Genomic DNA, 14,439 nt, shown 5'->3' with positions numbered 1-14,439 from the left:
CGGCATAGAAACGTACGGAATCCATCAAACAAAGCCCAGACCTTCGTGGAAACAGGACGAGAATGTGCTGCTCTGTGCCTCAATTGTCGGGGCTTTCCCCCCCAAAATGCTCCCTGGATCCCCTGAACGCAGGAAGGCATAGATCCTCCGAAATTACGCACATACCGTGACCACCTCCTTGGTGATCCGGGGTGGTGAGGAGCTGCAGGATGTGGGACTGAGCTGCATGGATTCCTTCCTCTGCAGGGAGATTTTATCGACACCGTTTTCCCGGGAGGAGAAGGAATTGACGCTGTGCGGGGAGGAGGGATCCTGGTATGGAGAAAACAGAGAGAGAGAGAGAGAGAGAGAGAGAAACAGACAGACAGGTATCAGAGGTCCTTTCCAACTACCGTATTTTTTGCTCTATAAGACTCACTTTTTCCCTCCTAAAAAGTAAGGGGAAATGTGTGTGCATCTTATGGAGCGAATGCAGGCTGCGCAGCTATCCCAGAAGCCAGAACAGCAAGAGGGATTGCTGCTTTCACTGCGCAGCGATCCCTCTTGCTGTTCTGGCTTCTGAGATTCAGAATATTTTTTTTCTTGTTTTCCTCCTCCAAAAACCAGGTGCATCTTGTGGTCTGGTGCGTCTTATAGAGCGAAAAACATGGTAAATTATTCCTGTTCAGATATCTGCTTTCTGCAGACCTCAAACAAAAATTCTCAGCAGCCAATATTGGTGCATCGAATAAGCAAATCGGGCTTCAGTTTGTGAAGCGGGACTAACCCCCTTCTTGAATTCAGCCTGATCTTTTATTTCCTTTCTCTTCCCTTTTATGAAGGGAAGAGATCGGCAAGTCCTAGGCTCTGTGGTTTAACCCACAGACTATAGCCTACTGTCATGAACTTGGAAATATCTATACGCCCGCGAGAAGTTCTATTATACGCACGCAAAGCTCGTCAACCACCAAATTTTCTTCGCTCTTGTCTCCGTCGCTGCCCTGTAAAGAAAAGGGGGGAAACGAAAGCTATAAGACTCTCCCCCAAAACCAGCTCTGTGAATTCGTTAAACTAAATACTTTCAATAAATGTGCAATTACAGCGGTACCTCAGTTCTCAAACGCCTTGGTTCCCAAACGCCGAAAACCCGGTGTTAGGGAACTGCCATCGGAGCCAGAGGGAGAGGGAGGGCTCCAGAGGGGTTCCGGAGAGCGTCCCGGGAGGGAGAGAAGCAGCCCATCTTCTGGGGAAAGAATTCAGCATAGCACCAGTGGAGAAGGGGGGCAGATGGGGGAATCGGCGAGGTGGCCCCATGACACCTCGCCGGAGACCAGCGGGGAGAGCACGGGTCCTCCGCTGCCCACACCCTCCCTGCACAGAAGGCTTCCGTGCAGGGAGAGTAGGCGGCGACTAGGCGTCAAAGAGCTTCTTTGCTGGAAGAAGTTCAAGAAATGCCCACTGACGGATTCTGCCAGCGATTGAGACAGCCACGGGTGAGTGGCTGTCCGGACAGAAAGGGTTCACCCAGGTAACCCAGCCAGGTGTGGCGTCGATTTACGCACGAGCAACCCCTAAAACCATTACACCCGGAAGCAAGTGTTCCAGTTTTCGAAAGTTTTTCGGAAGCCGAACATCCAGGGCGCCTGCACCAATCAGAAGCTGCGCTTTGGTTTTTGAACATTTCGGAAGTCAAACGGACTTCCGGAACGAATGAAGTTTGGTGCTTTTGTTTTTGCTATTTATTTTGCATTTTGGGGGCTCTTTCAGTTAATTTGTTTTCATGGCTGTGGAACCCAGTTCAGCTACTGATTGATTGATTGATTGATTGATTGTGTGTCTGCAGAAATGGATAAAAGCCCCCCATCCAAACAATGACTATCATCAGTTCAGGTAAGGAAAAAAATGATTTTTATCATCTACAATACTATCTTATTTAGTTTATAGTACAGTACATTGGTTATTGCTTTTGTTTTAGGGATCAATGGTCTTGCTGGATAGTAAAATTCATGTTAAATTGCTGATTTAGGGGTTGTTTTTAAAAGTCTGGGACGGATTAATCCCTTTTGCATGACTTTGTATGGGACAGCGCGCCTTGGTTTTGGAATCTTTGGTTTTGGAACGGACTTCCGGAACGGATTAAGTTTGACAACCAAGGTACCACTGTAATTGTCACTGTTATGCACACTGCAGTGTGTGCCTAGTTTTCCATTCCCCAAGCCCCCAAACCCAGCCCGCCGTACGTAGTCTGTGGCATATTCCTTCTCCTCTGTTTTCCTCTTTTTGCTGCTGTTCAGATATTCCGAAATGGCTCGCATTCGCTCCCCGTTGGACAGCGCTAAGGAGCTCTGGGGAAGGAGGGGAGAGAAGCAAGTGTCTGTTTTAGTATTTGAATCGCCGCACCTGCCCTCCCCGTGAAAAGCCCTCCCATCAGACGTCAAGGAAATAAACGTCTATCCAATTTTTAGAAGACACCTGAGTTCCATAGTGAGAGACTACAAGGGGTCAAAAAAAATGGATGTACCGTGCCATATTAGAAGCAAAAAAAAACTTGTTTTGATGAATTGGAAGAGCCGCAAAAAGATCCCATTGAGCCAATGGATTGACAGTACAGACAGACTAGTTGCCTACGAACGGATTGCATATCGACGCAAATTAAGAAGGGATAAATATGAAGAAATCTGGAATAAATACTTAAGCGATTAGGCGGGATGTAGGGAGAGGAGAGGTGGGGAAATATTGTTAAAAGGGTGTAGTTATAGGTATAAAAGGTAAAGGGACCCCTGACCATTAGGTCCAGTCGTGGCCGACTCTGGGGTTGCGGCGCTCATCTCGCTTTATTGGCCAGGGAGCCGGCATACAGCTTCCGGGTATGTGGCCAGCAGGACTAAGCCGCTTCTGGCGAACCAGAGCAGCGCACAGAAACACCGTTTACCTTCCCGCCGGAGCGGTACCTATTTATCTACTTGCACTTTGACTTGCTTTCGAACTGCTAGGTTGGCAGGAGCAGGGACCGAGCAACGGGAGCTCACCCCGTCGCAGGGATTCGAACCGCCGACCTTCTGATCGGCAAGCCCTAGGCTCTGTGGTTTAACTCATAGCGCCACCTGCGTCCCTAGTTATAGGTATATCAGTACTCAAATCTGAATTGTTAAATTGTATTAATATTGTTATTGTGGTTTTCGTTGTATGTGTTTTTTGTGGTTGATGTCTGTATTGAAAAAACGATTAAATAAATTAATATACTGTATATATAAAAATAAGGAAACCCAAATGGGATGGGGCAACGTGATTTGCAGGCCCCCACCCAAGGAGAAGGGGTGTGTGTCACATGCTCAATGCCCCCCTCCCAGGGAAAAAAACAGGGGACACACACAAACATCATTTTCAAAAGCGCAAGTTGGCTGCCTCCCAAACCCTTACAGCAAATGTTTTGTTCAACGGGCATTTCCCACTCATTCTTCTCCATCTCTCCCCCCCCAGCTCCAAACACATACAGAGCTTTAAAAATAAAATAAGGGGGGACCCAGATGCTCTCCAAAATGCATGACTCCCCCCCAAAAAAATTATTCATCTCTCTGTTTAGAAGTGATTTCTTGAGCGAAGGGTGGGGGAAAAGGAAAGGGGCGTCTGTACGGCTAAACAATTGGGGGGGGGGAGCGAAGGATTGAAGAATGGAAGGGAAGGGGTGGGAGGAAAAAAAGAGACTTACGGGACCCGGGTCTCTCTCTGTCGCCATGGCAACGGGGATCAGCAAAAGGGAAAGGATGGAGAGAGAGAGAGAGAGAGAGAGAGAGAGAGAGAGAGAGAGAGAGAGAGATTTTTCAGTATTTCAAAAACAGCCACAATGGTGCACAGAGGAAAATAACAGCAGAATTGATATTTGTGAGCAAAATGTTAAAATAATATTGTATCTATCTACCTATCTATCATCTATCTTTCTATCATCTATCTATCTATATCTATCTATCATCATCTATCTATCTATCTATCAATCTATCATCTATCTATCTAAAATCTATCTGTCTATATCTATATCTATATCATCTATCTATCTATCTATCTATCTATCTATCTATCTATCTATCTATCTATCTATCATCTATCTATATCTATCTATCATCATCTATCATCTAGCATGCATCTATCTATCATCTATCAATCAATCAATCTATCATCTATCTATCTATCTATCTATCTATCTATCTATCTATCTATCTATCATCCAGCATCCATCTATCTATCATCTATCTATTTATCTATTTATCTATTTATCTATCTATCTATCTATCTATCTATCTATCTATCTATATCATCTCTATCATCTATATCTATATATCAGTACCCCTGTTTTTAAATGGCTAACAGGATTTTTTCTCTCTCTGTGTGTGTGTTATTGAACAGCACATTTCTTCCTTCCATGAAATAAACAACAAAAAAAGTTAGGTAATTTGTCATCGTCGTCGCCGCCTAAAAATGAGCAGCCGCTGACCCCAGGCGACTAGTCGGTCTACAAAAAGCAGGTTGTTCCCCTAGGCTGTGAACCGACTAAACCCAGGGAACTAGCGGCAAGTTACTTACTTCTGACTTAACAAACGTGAGCCGGTCTGAAGTTATCGGCGAGGCTGTTATCTGCGCGACCTTTATTTTAGTATACACCGTATTTTTGGCTCTATAAGACTCCCTTTTCCCCTCCTAAAAAGTAAGGGGAAATGTGTGTGCGTCTTATGGAGCGAATGCAGGCTGCGCAGCTATCCCAGAAGCCAGAACAGCAAGAGGGATTGCTGCTTTCACTGCGCAGCGATCCCTCTTGCTGTTCTGGCTTCTGAGATTCAGAATATTCTGGGATACCTGCGCAGCCTGCATTCGCTCCATAAGACGCACACACATTTCCCCTTACTTTTTAGGAGGGGAAAAGTGAGTCTTGCAGAGCAAAAAATACAGTATGTTTTCTAATTTGTACTTAATAAAAATTATTTTTTTTAAAAGAGAGGAAAGGTTAGACTTTGGTACCTCTGTGATCCGTGTCGAGAAGACCTCGGTCATCCTTGGCGAGGAGCTGGGCTTGAGCGCCCAGCACTCCAGACAAAGCCAGCAAGCCGGACGCACTGCCCAGGGTGGCCAGAGTGGCCGACTGCATGCCGGACGGGTGAGGGGTCAGTGGGATAGGAGGCGCGTGGTGCGAAAGGTGCTGAGCTTGGAGTTGATGCTGCGGGGAGACAGAAGGGGGTTTGTAGAAGGGGGGGGGGGACCAAATGTGGAATCACAGGACCATAGCTGTCAACTTACAGATTTGAAAATAAGGGGCCAGCAGCCTCGAAAATAAGGGATCAGCAGCCAAAATAAGGGATTTCCCCAGCACAGGTATGTTCAACTTCTGAGCCCCTCCAAGCCAAAGGCAGAAAGCCCAGCCAGCAGCCAAACGAAGTCTCAAGCGGTGGTTCCCACAGCGCAGCAACCCGGCAAAGGGGACGCAGCAAGGGAAACCACCGTCACCTCTCCGCTGGGAAGCGCTGAGCAAAGGCGAGTCCCCAGGCAACGCGGCCGATTTGAGTGGCACAAGGCATGCAAGCTCCACCCCCCAGTCGTTCTTAGACTCCTTATTGGGTGAGCAACGCAGCCAAGCAACACAGTTGGAGCCTCCCTCCTCCCTGGCTGGCAGGGAGGGAGGGAGAGGAGCTGCTTCCTTTGAAACCCGGGAAATTTAAGGGACATCATCAATAAGGGACAGCAGTGGGACACGGCGCTAGGATAAGGGACTTTCCCGCCAAATAAGGGACGCTTGACAGCTATGTACAGGACCGGGGAGCTGGAAGGGACCCAGCGGTCATCTAGACCAACCCCCTGAAATGAAGGCATCTCAGCGAAAGCACCCATGAGAGACGGCCGTCCAACCTCTGCTTAGAAACCTCCAAGGAAGGAGAGTTCACCACTTCTAGTGGGAGTCTGTTCCACTGTCAAACAACTCTTAATTTCAGAAAGTTCTTCCTCATGTTTTGTCAGAATCTCCTTTTTGACAACCAGCTCGCCAAGAGGCAGTTTCCTACGAGCTTCATGGTTGAGTGGGGATTTGAATCCTGGGTCTCCCAGGTCAAATCCGGTGCTCTAACCACTAAGCCACACTGCCTCCCAGGAGGAGGGGGTGTGGAGAGTTTGCTCATCTCCTTCGCTCCTTAACTCCCTCCTCATCAGAAAAAACCATGCGTGCTCAAGAAACTGGGTCAGCCTTCACTTTCTCGAGCCTTTTAAATTAAATATGGCCCGTTCGTTCTGCTATAAAGGAAAGAAAACACCCTCTTTTTTTTAACAAAAAGGAACCAATAGGAACAGCTGCCTCACAGGTTAACCACGTTACCGCAAACCAATTCCCCGCTCGGGATTTCTGCAGCCACCACTCAGAGCTGTTTCCATTCTCTCACTATCTTTCAACACACTGAAGAAAAATTATAACACTTTTATTAATTATTTGTGCCCTGCCTGGGTTGCCCCAGCCACTCAAACAGAACCCCCTTTTTTATATTAAAAAAAACCTCTTTTCCACGATTTTATTTTAAGAATGACTCTGGAATATTAAGCAGAGAGGGACACTGTCCAGTCTGTGTGCTTTGCCTTTGCACTGTGTGAAAGCAGTGTTTTCCTCTACCATCCCTGTTCCTTTTTCCTTGCCTGTCGTAGGCACGGGTTGTTTGTTTTTCGAAATAATAAGTCTGCGGGTAGATACCGTCTTGTTCCAATTGTGCGAAAGCCGCTCTGGGAGGTTTTCCTGGCCGGAGAGCGGGGAGCAAACACTCCAAATAAATAACAGAGCATAAAATCGAGCTCAGCCCTTATCAACTGTTTCCATTTAGAAGAAGGAGAAATAAGAAAAATGGAGTCAAGTGTCTAGTCCTCAAGATAAAAACAGCCCACAGACTCTGCTACCAGGACTATGGGGTCATCAGAGGCCTTATATCTGTTGGGAGGGGATTGGAATGGAGTGTCTTGGGAAAGGGCTTGGCTGGCTACTTTTCCAGGCCTGGAAATGTTGCATGGGGAAAGGGCTGGCACCCTGGAAATGGAGTGCTTTCAAAAGGGCACGCCTGGCTGGCACCCTGAAAATGGTGTTTGGGGAAAGGGTATGGCTGGCTGGTACCCTGAAAATGGAGTGCTTTGGAAAGAGCACGGCTGGCTGGTATCCTAAAAATGGTGTTTGGGGAAAGGGTACGGCTGGCACCCTGAAAATGGTGTTTGGGGAAAGGGTATGGCTGGCTGGAACCCTGAAAATGGTACTTGGGGAAATGATACGGCTGGCTGGCACCCTGAAAATGGTTCCTGGGGAAAGGGTACGGCTGGCTGGCACCCTGGAAATGGTGCTTGGGGAAAGGGTATGGCTGGCTGGTACCCTGAAAATGGAGTGCTTTGGAAAGAGCACGGCTGGCTGGTATCCTAAAAATGGTGTTTGGGGAAAGGGTATGGCTGGCTGGTACCCTGAAAATGGAGTGCTTTGGAAAGGGTATGGCTGGCTGGCCCCCTGAAAACAGTATTTGGGGAAAGGGACGGCTGGCTGGCATTCAGAACGTGTGAAAACCTCCCGCAGCCAAGTCCTTCTCGGCAGACACAAACCTGCCATCCTTTCCTAGAGCTTGCCGGCTCCAGTTTCAGTCTTTCCGCCGCTGTGTGCGACCACGTGCCCCCTTTCCTCCCCATTCCAGACGTCCCACTCAGGACTCCCCAGCCTCTCGCGCTAAATCCAATTACCCACAGCCATTATCATTACCGCGTCCCACCGGTTAGAGCCTTTTCTAATCCGCTCATTAACCGCGGCAATGGAGCAATCTGCCGTCCCTGCCAAGACACCTTTAAAAGGGCTCCCCTTTCTCCCTCCCTCTCTGTAAGATTCAGGATGGCATCCGTGCTGAGCTCTCGTCAGCGAGAAACACAAGACGACCCGGGAGAAATCAGATTCCGTTTGCATTTAAAGGCGAGCCTAGGACTCCTAGGAAATTGCACACCGAAAGGGCAGAACCACCTCTCAAAATTTGCACCATCCCCAAATTCTGCATTGCTCGTTCGAGCAACCACATCTTGTACACACACACACAAAAAGCACGCTTTAGGAAAGCGCGTTAAAACACATTTACATACCTATGTGGAATTAACGTGCAAATCAAGCGTCGCGTTATGAAAACACCGGAGGGTTTTTCGACTGCTTTTCGGGAGTTGTGGCTGGGTTTTCGTTTTACAATCCAAAAGTATACGCTTGTTAACAAATAAATTTTGCTCTGGAAAACTGTATACGAAGCAGAACACGATACAAAAAAGTGTTCAGCGGTGGTGTGTGTATGTGTGTTTATATATTTCTTTACACAGTGGAAAACCTTGGTTTCCAACCGTCTCGGAAGCCGAACGTTTTGGTTTCCGAACGCCGGAAACCCAGAAGTAATCGCTTCTGTTTTCGAACAATTTTCGGAAGTCAAACGGTTTCCGTTGCGGTTTTTTTTTCCAATTTCCCCCAATCACTTTGACGACTGCCCTTTGCGCCTCGGTGGTCGAACGTTTTGGAAGTGGACCGGTCTTCCGGCACAGATTGCGTTCGACAACAGAGGTACCACTGTGTTGACATAATCTGTAATATATCTGAAAGGCCGTTAAGTAAAGGTAAAGGGACCCCTGACCATTAGGTCCAGTCATGGTCGACTCTGGGGTTGTGGCGCTCATCTCGCTTTACTGGCCGAGGGAGCCGGTGTACAGCTTCCGGGTCATGTGGCCAGCAGGACTAAGACGCTTCTGGCGAACCAGAGCAGCGCACGGAAACGCCGTTTACCTTCCCGCTGGAGTGGTACCTATTTATCTACTTGCACTTTGACGTGCTTTCGAACTGCTGGGTTGGCAGGAGCAGGGACCGAGCAACGGGAGCTCACACCATTGCGGGGATTCGAACCGCCGACCTTCTGATCGGCAAGTTCTAGGCTCCGTGGTTTAACCCACAGCGCCACCCGTTAGAAGGATGATAATAAAGACCTGTTGGACAGCTGCCTTAGGAGGCGATGCTGGAGGTACTAGAAAGCAGAAGTTAGACAACTGTTTCCCAGGGATATTGCACTTGCATCGAGTAGAGGTGTTTTGTGCTGGGTGTGTGTGTGTGTGTTAAATATTCCAACCTGAAAAATATTTGGCCACGGGTCTCAGGCTGGCCATCGATTTGCCCAGCGCGGTGGAGAAGAAAAAGGGGGGGGTTTCGACTGGGGAGAAAACCTTTCAGTGCATAAATAGAGAGAGCCTGTCAACATCATTGCGAAACTTTCTATAGCAGTGATACCCCGTGTGTTTGCTCCAGGTTAAGAGAACACTTGTCTGGCTAGCCTCAAGGTGACTCGTTCTCCTCGGGAGCAGAAAGTGGGGGGCAGGTTTCTTAGATCGGGAGGAGCCCCCCCCCCCCGAGCTACAAATCTCACCAGTCCTCTTAAGAACCATAAAAAACTCCAGGGCAGCAACTTGGATCAGACCGTCTGGCGCAGCATCCTTTTCCGCAAGACCCAAACGGAAGACCACTTTCCCGCCCTCTCCCGAAAATGGTTTCTGGAAGCCTTCCCGGCTCCAACTGCGGAGGCAGCCATCGAAAACCCCCTGCATGGCAAATTTGCCTAATCCTTCTTTTTGAAGCCATCCCAAGTTGGCAGCCTTTGCTGCCTTGTGGCGAAGCGAGTTCCCACGGTCTATCTTTCGAGCCAAAGGAAGAAAGGGCTTTCTTTTCTCTGCCCTGAATCACCCAGCGGTCAGTTCCCTCGGTCCTAGATTTTCTCTAGCCGGTGGTTTTCGGTGGGGTGCCTGGAATGATGGTCAGGGGTGCGCGGAAAACACTGGCCTCTGTCCCTCTTTCCTTCCTCTCATGCCCTCTGGCGTCTCTGTCTCCCCAAGGCTTGCACAGCTGTTTGTTGCAGCAGCCCTGGATGCAAGCTCCCCGTGCGAATGGCGCCTCTAGGGCTGGCTAGGTGGTGCTGGGCACCAGGAACTGAGCCGGCCTCGGAGTAAGCAAGCAAGTGGGCGAGGGAGCCCAGTCCACCAGCCCTTGCTGTTGGGAATGGGCAGGGAAGTCCCAGGCCCCTGAGGGGCAGTTTGAGGAGGCACCTCTCTTTGGGGGGGGGCAGCTCAGAGACCAGGGGGGGCGGCAGCAGCTGCCCAGACGACTCCCCAGGAGAGGGGAGAAGAGGGAATGCTGGGGGAACGCTCCACAAGGGAGGGTGTTCGAAAAGGAGTGAGGGGCTGCCAGCTCTGCGGTCATAACTGAGCCCCCTATGGATGCCGCAGAAATAACATACAGTGGTACCTCAGGTTAAGTACTTAATTCGTTCCGGAGGTCCGTTCTTAACCTGAAACTGTTCTTAACCTGAAGCGCCACTTTAGCTAACGGGGCCTCCCGCTGCTGCCGCCCCGCTGGAGCACGATTTCTGTCCTCATCCTGAAGCAAAGTTCTTAACCTGAAGCACTGTTTCTGGGTTAGCAGAGTCTGTAACCTGAAGCGTATGTAACCCGAGGTACCACTGTAGTTGCTCAAGGGAGCCGTGGACTTGAAAAGGATGAAAGACCCTGCTCTATCCCCATGCATAATTTTTATAAACTACTGCAATGAGCTCTACATGGGGCTACCTTTGAAGGTGACCCGGAAACTACAACTAATCCAAAATGCGGCAGCTAGACTGGGAGCGGCCGCCGAGACCACATAACACCGGTCCTGAAAGACCTACATTGGCTCCCAGTACGTTTCCGAGCACAATTCAAAGTGTTGGTGCTGACCATTTTAAGCCCTAAACAGCCTCAGTCCAGTATACCTGAAGGAGCGTCTCCACCCCCATCATTCTGCCTGGACGCTGAGGTCCAGCTCCGAGGGCCTTCTGGTGGTTCCCTCATTGCGAGAAGCAAAGCTACAGGGAACCAGGCAGAGGGCCTTCTCGGTAGTGGCGCCTGGCCTGTGGAACGCCCTCCCACCAGATATCAAAGAGATAAACAACTACCTGACATTCAGAAGACATCTTAAGGCAGCCCTGTTCAGGGAAGTTTTTAATGTGTGACATCTTAGTGTATTTTTGGTCTCTGTGGAAGCCGCCCAGAGTGGCTGGGGAAACCCGGCCCTATGGGCGGGGTACAAATTATAAATTATTATTATTATTATTATAAACTAAAAAGCCACCCAACTCTGCAGAGGAAGTGTTCCTTTCCTGAACTGTTTTTTCCCCCCATTTCGAGGTGAGGGATAAGAATGGGAGTTATAGTTCAGCAGCGCCCAGAAGCTCAAAGATACACGAGCTGCTCTAGGTAGTTAAAGGGTTTGGGGTGGGGTGGGGAGGAGAGGAAGGCTTCGGGCTCCCCCAAAAGCGTGGGAGGGAAGTGGGGGTCCACATACCCCGATTGAAACATTCACTTCTTCCATAGTCACCTGCTTGGCTCGTTCGACCGCTTGAACCACTTGTTGTTGATGCTGGAAGGGAAAAAAGGAGGGGAAGGATAATTTAACGAGTGAATCAGAAAAGAAAAAAGGTCGGGAGTCCATCAGGGCTGGTGGGAAGGTGTGGGGGACTCCCTGGTCCTGAATGGGGTAACTGTGCCCCTGAAGGACCAGGTGCGCGCCTGGGAGTCATTTTGGACCCACAGCTGTCCACGGAGGTGCAGGTCAGTTCTGTGTCCAGGGCAGCTGTCTACCAGGTCCATCTAGTATGCAGGATCATAGAATCATAGAATCCTAGAGTTGGAAGAGACCCCAAGGGCCATCGAGTCCAACCCCCTGCCAAGCAGGAAACACCATCAGAGCACTCCTGACATATGGCTGTCAAGCCTCTGCTTCAAGACCTCCAAAGAAGGAGACTCCACCACACTCCTTGGCAGCAAATTCCACTGTCAAACAGCTCTTACTGTCAGGAAGTTCTTCCTCATGTTTAGGTGGAATCTTCTTTCTTGGAGTTTGGATCCATTGCTCCGTGTCCGCTTCTCTGGAGCAGCAGAAAACAACCTTTCTCCCTCCTCTATGTGACATCCTTTTATATATTTGAACATGGCTATCATATCACCCCTTAACCTCCTCTTCTCCAGGCTAAACATGCCCAGCTCCCTTAGCCGTTCCTCATAAGGCATCGTTTCCAGGCCTTTGACCGTTTTGGTTGCCCTCCTCTGGACACGTTCCAGTTTGTCAGTGTCCTTCTTGAACTGTGGTGCCCAGAACTGGACACAGTACTCCAGGTGAGGTCTGACCAGAGCAGAATACAGTGGCACTATTACTTCCCTTGATCTAGATGCTATACTCCTATTGATGCAGCCCAGAATTGGACCCCCTGGACCCTCCCTGCCTGCGCACTGTCTCACCAGTGTGGTGCATGCTCTGGTTATCTCCCACTTGGACTACTGCCATGCGCTCTACGTGGGGCTGCCTTTGAGGGGACCCGGAAACTGCAATTAATCCAGAATGCGGCAGTGAGACTGGGGACTGGGAGCGGCCACCGAGACCATATAACACTGGTCCTGAAAGAGCTATGTTGGCTCCCAGTACAATCAACAGTGTTGGTGCTGAGGGGGATGGAATGGAGTGCCTTCTGGAAGGGCATGGCCGGCGGGCATCCAGAGCAAAAGTACCCCATTGCTGTAAACTTCGGGTGAGTGTCTCACTTGCAACTGTCTACACGTCCTGCCACTAATAATATCAGGCCCTCATATCTATAGGACGCTGAGGATCTGTTGTAGGGGAAGGAAAACTGGGAAGAGGGAATGGAGTCGATTGCGAAAGGGCATGGCTGGCATCGTGAGAAAGAACACCCCGCACTGCAAAGTTCAGTTTGAAGGCTTCGCTTGTAACAATAGCAACACTAATAAATATTCTGGCTAGCAGTCCCCCTCTATTGAAGGAGGATGGAAAACCAGGAAGGAGAAGGAATGGAGTCAATGGCGAAAGGGCATGGCTGGCATATTTAGAAGAGCATGTGTGAAGACGAGACACTCACCTCCTGGGACAAAAACGGGATGAGCTGAGCACAGATGACGTTGAGTCGCTTGGCAATCTCCGTCTGCAAAGGCAAGGAGGAGAGACAAGAGAGGAAAAGGAAGATGGCAGGCTTAGACAGAAAAGAAGAGCTGGGCATCGATGCTTCTCAGCTGGAGGCAAACAGTTAAATCGGGGGCCATATAAGTCCCCTTAACGGCTTGGGATCAGTTGAGACCTTCTCCCCTCCCTAAATTCCCATTTGGCCACTTCGATCCGTGGCAGGTTAACACCTGCTCGGAATTTGCAAGAATTTGCAAGAATTTGCAAGTGCCTTTGGAACTCCCTGCCACTTGACCGTTCTATTTTGCGGCCCCTGCTAAAAACATTCTTTCCTGAAACAAGCCTCCCCAGAGGTTCAGTTTTAATCTGTTCTTCGTCAACTGTTACCTTTTTTTTAACCCTTAAATTATTGCAGGTAATTTTCCTTGGTGGATAATTTTATTGTTTTCTTCATTGCTTATTTTTTCAGTGTTTTCTTTGTGGAGTATAAAAGGTAAAGGGACCCCTGACTGTTAAGTCCAGTCGCGGACGACTCTGGGGTTGCGGTGCTCATCTCGCTTTACTGGCCAATGGAGCCGGCGTTTGTCCGCAGACAGCTTCCGGGTCATGTGGCCAGCAGGACTAAGCCACTTCTGGCGAACCACAGCAGCGCACGGAAACGCCGTTTACCTTCCCGCCGGAGCGGTACCTATTGATCTACTTGCACTTTGACGTGCTTTCGAACTGCTAGGTTGGCAGGAGCAGGGACCGAGCAACGGGAGCTCACCCCGTCATTGCAGGGATTCGAACCGCCGACCTTCTAATCAGCAAGTCCTAGGCTCTGTGGTTTAACCCACAGCACCACCCGCGTCCCTTTTGTGGAGTATAAAAGAGCAACCGGCCTCGCTTCTCCCCATCTTCCTCGCGCAACAACGAGGTGCCACTACCTTCCTGCCTATGGCAGCGGCAGCTTCATTCAGAGTAGGGACAAGGAGCCTTGTGTGTCCGGCCCCCCGACGCTTTCAACTGGCCCTCGTGATCCCCGCCCGGCTACGGACACCCTAGTCCGGCTGCGTTGTTGTTGTTTAGTCGTGTCCGCCTCTTCGTGACCCCCTGGACCAGAGCACGCCAGGCCCTCCTGTCTTCCACTGCCTCCCGCAGTTTGGTCAAACCCATGCTGGTCCCTTCAAGAACACCATCCAACCATCTCATCCTCTGTTGTCCCCTTCTCCTTGTGCCCTCCATCTTTCCCAACATCAGGGTCTTTTCCAGGGAGTCTTCTCTTCTTGTGAGGTGGCCAAAGTCTTGGAGCCTCAGCTTCAGGATCTGTCCTTCCAGTGAGCACTCAGGGCTGATTTCCTTCAGAATGGAGAGGTTGGATCTTCTTGCAGTCCGTGGGACTCTCAAGTGTCTCCTCCAGCACCAGAATTCAAAAGCCTCCATTCTTCGGCAATCAGCCTTCTTTATAGTCCAGCTCT

At 49.6% G+C, this 14,439-nt stretch overlaps 1 protein-coding gene across 2 annotated transcripts in view; it reads right to left on the bottom strand.

Moving 5' to 3' along the window:
• The window catches only part of LOC310835580 (transducin-like enhancer protein 1), a 43,348-nt gene that overhangs the window by 14,563 nt on the left and 14,346 nt on the right, over nucleotides 1–14,439 (bottom strand). The window contains exons 6-12 of one of the 2 annotated variants that reach the window (XM_083720339.1): nucleotides 12,942–13,004; nucleotides 11,390–11,431; nucleotides 4,990–5,185; nucleotides 3,689–3,705; nucleotides 2,220–2,324; nucleotides 930–980; nucleotides 166–312 (exon numbers count right to left, since the gene is read on the bottom strand). In XM_083720339.1, coding sequence (XP_083576465.1) covers nucleotides 166–312; nucleotides 930–980; nucleotides 2,220–2,324; nucleotides 3,689–3,705; nucleotides 4,990–5,185; nucleotides 11,390–11,431; nucleotides 12,942–13,004 — 621 coding nt within the window. Of the gene's footprint in view, nucleotides 1–165; nucleotides 313–929; nucleotides 981–2,219; nucleotides 2,325–3,688; nucleotides 3,706–4,989; nucleotides 5,186–11,356; nucleotides 11,432–12,941; nucleotides 13,005–14,439 lie in introns of both variants that reach the window. The other variant, XM_083720338.1, reaches the window with a different exon arrangement.

This window comes from Podarcis gaigeae, assembly GCF_964106915.1.
Source record: "Podarcis gaigeae genome assembly, chromosome: 18".
Classification (NCBI taxonomy): Eukaryota; Metazoa; Chordata; class Lepidosauria; order Squamata; family Lacertidae; genus Podarcis; species Podarcis gaigeae.
This window is presented reverse-complemented; position numbering and strand designations above follow the sequence as displayed.